This window comes from Talpa europaea (assembly GCF_964194135.1).
Source record: "Talpa europaea genome assembly, chromosome: 9".
Lineage (NCBI taxonomy): Eukaryota > Metazoa > Chordata > Mammalia > Eulipotyphla > Talpidae > Talpa > Talpa europaea.
Window position 1 is genome coordinate 14,592,119 of NC_140076.1, and position 3,806 is coordinate 14,595,924.

At 37.4% G+C, this 3,806-nt stretch overlaps 1 protein-coding gene across 1 annotated transcript; it reads right to left on the reverse strand.

Moving 5' to 3' along the window:
* Positions 1-437: 437 nt before the first annotated feature.
* Positions 438-3,555, reverse strand: STMN1 (stathmin 1; the record flags this gene model as incomplete). Its single annotated transcript, XM_084243719.1, has 4 exons — positions 3,480-3,555; positions 2,825-2,997; positions 855-1,046; positions 438-509 (listed from the first exon to the last, which is right to left on the reverse strand). Exons 1-4 carry the CDS (start codon positions 3,490-3,492, stop codon positions 438-440), a joined length of 450 nt encoding a protein of 149 aa, XP_084099845.1. The 5' UTR covers positions 3,493-3,555.
* Between the last annotated feature and the right edge of the window lie 251 nt (positions 3,556-3,806).

Here is a 3,806-nt window from a genome sequence, read left to right on the forward strand (position 1 = left end):
CTGTGCAGTTTTATTAACCATTCAAGTACAGTAGCATCTGGTAAGATTGGGACAGAATTGGGATTTAAAAGTGAACAGATATTCAGCATCTAACAGTTTGAAAGAAGCCACTACATACTCTTTTCACAAACATGTTTTCACAGAGCCAATACAGTACTAGCCATTAACCCAGTGCACCAAGTGCACTGAAGTAGAAAAGATGCAACAAGAAAAATAGCTACATTAGAAAGACCTCAACACTTTAGAAAAAGAGTAAAACACTTTTAGTTTCTCCCCTTTAGCCCCTAAAACAACATCATACAGTCTGGATCTACCTATACAGTCCTACATCAGCTTCTAGAGTATTTGTCAGGAGGGCAAAAATAAAATGACACTGGCCAGTACAGTCTTTGGATATTTAGGAAGGGGAGGGGGAGAAAGTCAGTTCTCAGAACAAATTAGTCAGCTTCAGTCTCATCAGCAGGATCTTTGGATTCTTTGTTCTTCCGCACTTCCTCAACATGCTTGTCCTATAAAGAAATAGTATATATCATCAGTCAAATAAAAAAGTCTGCCAAGTTGCGGTCCCAAAAGAGGCCTGACGTAGCCTCAGGTCATGTACCAGAGCCATGGAAATCACATAATCATCTTTCTGGTCCATTCACAGAACCTAAAGATGGAGTCTCCCACTACTCTTCTAAAGAAAATGCAATTATGCTGGAAATCATTGAATATTGTTTAAAATGAGATACCTCTCATTTAGCATGTTAAGCCCCCAAATTGCCTTCTAGTCAAGGCAATTCGTTTAAGCCACTTCACTGGTGCATCAAACTTCAAGCTCGTAGCCTATCTTAGAGTAAGGCTGCGACACCAACCTTCTCTCGCAAACGCTCCAGTTTGGCAGCCATTTGTGCCTCTCGGTTCTCTTTGTTGGCTTCCATTTTGTGGGTCAGTTTCTCTTCCGCCATTTTACTGAAGTTGTTGTTCTCTTCTATTGCTTTCTGGAGCACTTCTTTCTCGTGCTCTCGTTTCTCAGCAAGCTGCTTTAAGACCTCAGCTTCATGGGACTGGAAAAAAGTTGAACAGGCTAGGCTCTCTGAATGTATTTAGCATTGTTAAAATACCAACAGAAATTCTTAATTGGGGAGATTGAAAAGAGGCAGAAAAATCAGATCTCTGTATACTGAAGTCAGGACCTGAATTATCTCTATCATAAAATAATATGAAAAAGCATAACTTTTCTAGTGTTTGTATTAAATTCGGTAAACTGTCCAGGTCTGTTCAAAGACTACTGCCCAATTATTCCTTAAGGAAATCTTTGTAAGATTTACTGCATAGTGGTGTCTCGATGACTTGTGTGATAAGCACTTAGGAATGGAACTTCATTGTAAGGAATTTTGGTTATTTAACATCAAAGGCTTTCTTTCCAAAGAAAATATGTCCATCATTTAAAATGTAATTATATTGACATAAAAGAAATGCATAAATGACACAACATTTAAGACTAAGTCTCCAGATTTAAGCCAGAAGGATTTGTTTCAAGGAAAAAGCCTATTAGCTCTTCCGCATTAACTTCCATATACCACCAGAGCTGTTACCAGTGTACCGCCCTCCACACTCACAAGAGCTTGTTACCAAACAGATTTAGATGTTTTTGGTAGAACTGACTTGCAGGAAAGATGTAGGGCATCTGCCACTGGTTCTGTTAACTCTCTTCTGCAATATGCCAGTCATGATAAGTGTCTCACTGTGTTTATCCAGTTACTACATAAAGCACAGGCAAGTCCATAAGGCTGAGATTGACTCCTAAAAATTTTTTCTGTCCAGCCTTTGCTTGCTTCCCTTCCATAATATCAAATCAACTCCGTCAACTCCATGAATTCAAAATATACAGAAGAGCAAATTACAACGCAGCAGTGCAAACACTGCCACTCTTTGGGGACAATACACAGCATCAACAAGGATACATAGCACTAAGTGGGGCAGCAGCTTTAAAAAATAGGGGCCTATGACATGAGGTAAAATGTACTAGACTTCAAGCTGCACAGGCTGTGCTGGTCACCAGCAGGTTACTACTTCACCTTATTGTCCTTTTAATTCTAAAATTAGAATCAGGGTTGTTGGAAAAGGGAACTAAATGGGAATTCATATAAAGTTCTTAACGAGTAATGAAAGAAAGGAAATATATGAAAATGTAATAGTAGTTAATTCTGGGAGGTAAGATAATGAATATTTTTAATTTCCTACTTCTAAACTTCTGTGGTTCCCAATTTTTCTGTAATCAGCATATTAATATTTGTTCTTTTTTCTGATTAGTTCTCTTTAAGGATTACTTTTCATAACAGAATTGCTTACATAAAAGCTACAATACCACTATGCCAGTAGAGCAATTAAAAATATTTTAATTATAGCTCTCAAAACAAACAAAATCCTAAAACAAAACAAAACAAAATCACCCACCAACAAATCTAATTTTCAAAAACAAAGCATGATGCATGAACTTGGTTTCAGACAGACCTGGGCTTGAATCCTGGCTCCAACACCTATTGGCTATATGACTTTGGGAAAACTCCTTCACTTTTCCTGAGACCATTTTCTTATCTCCGTATCTCAGTAATACCTACCCTTCTTTAGGCCGCCCTATGAAAGGAGCAAAATAAACGAGTTGTCATGTAATAGAAGCTCAGTAAATGATGGCTGGTATTTTCTTCCAGCAACTGGCATGTATAATTTTCACACAGCTTGAACAATGGTCTAGATACAATTCTGTTTTCCTCTTGTAATAGAAATAAAACGGATTTGCCACATTAATAAAAATCCTGTTTGTATGAATTGTGATGTTTACCTTGCGTCTTTCTTCTGCAGCTTCTAATTTCTTCTGAATTTCCTCCAGGGAAAGATCCTTCTTCTTTGGAGGGGAAAGGGGGAATTCTGGGACAGACTCTTTTGATCGAGGGCTGAGAATCAGCTCAAAAGCCTGGCCTGAGGCACGCTTCTCCAGTTCTTTCACCTGGATATCTGGAGTTGATCATATTTATAATGGATTCAGAAAAAAGGGGTTTTTCTAGTCTAAGAAATTGTTCTTTAATTTTCTAAAAACCAAGTTAATATACTGAATAAAGGCTGCTGGAAGAAGTTGTAGTTGTTGCAGGCAAGAATTACTATCTAAATGCTACCTCCCAGAAAAACAAAGCTCAACATGTTTGGAATAATAAATACCATTCTGAGGTATCAGTATTTGACAATTCCTTTCATGAACAAAAGAAAGACTTGTGCAAAACTCCAGATTTTTGCTTTAGACCAAGCTATATTTTCTAGTAAGAAAACAATTAATTATGAGTGCATTCAACGGATAATCATTTTTACTTCATTCTTCTATTCATAAATAAGAGTTTTGGATGACAAAAACACAAAATGTCAAAATGAAGGTTTAGGACCTAAGACACCTCCTCAAATTGTAATCCTATTACAATTCCAGCTTTTCCAAATAAATTACCTACCAGAAGAAGCCATGGCGAACAGAAGACAAGAGACGGGCAGTGTACTCTAGACAATCCACTGGCAAGGAAAACCCTGAAAACGATTTTCAAAAGCATGCAATCAATTTCTTTGCATTTCTACATGCCACCCATACAAAGGGACCTCCAATCACATTCACATAAATCACTGTCAGAAAAATCACTACCGAGGAATTAAAAAAGACGTCACACACTCGGAAAGGAAAATCAAAACCTATTAAAATACTGAAATATTGGGGAATTCCTATTGAAAAGAACTTTGGTTGCACTAAATCATGGTCACCGGGATTGGCCCTTCAAAAAACAACT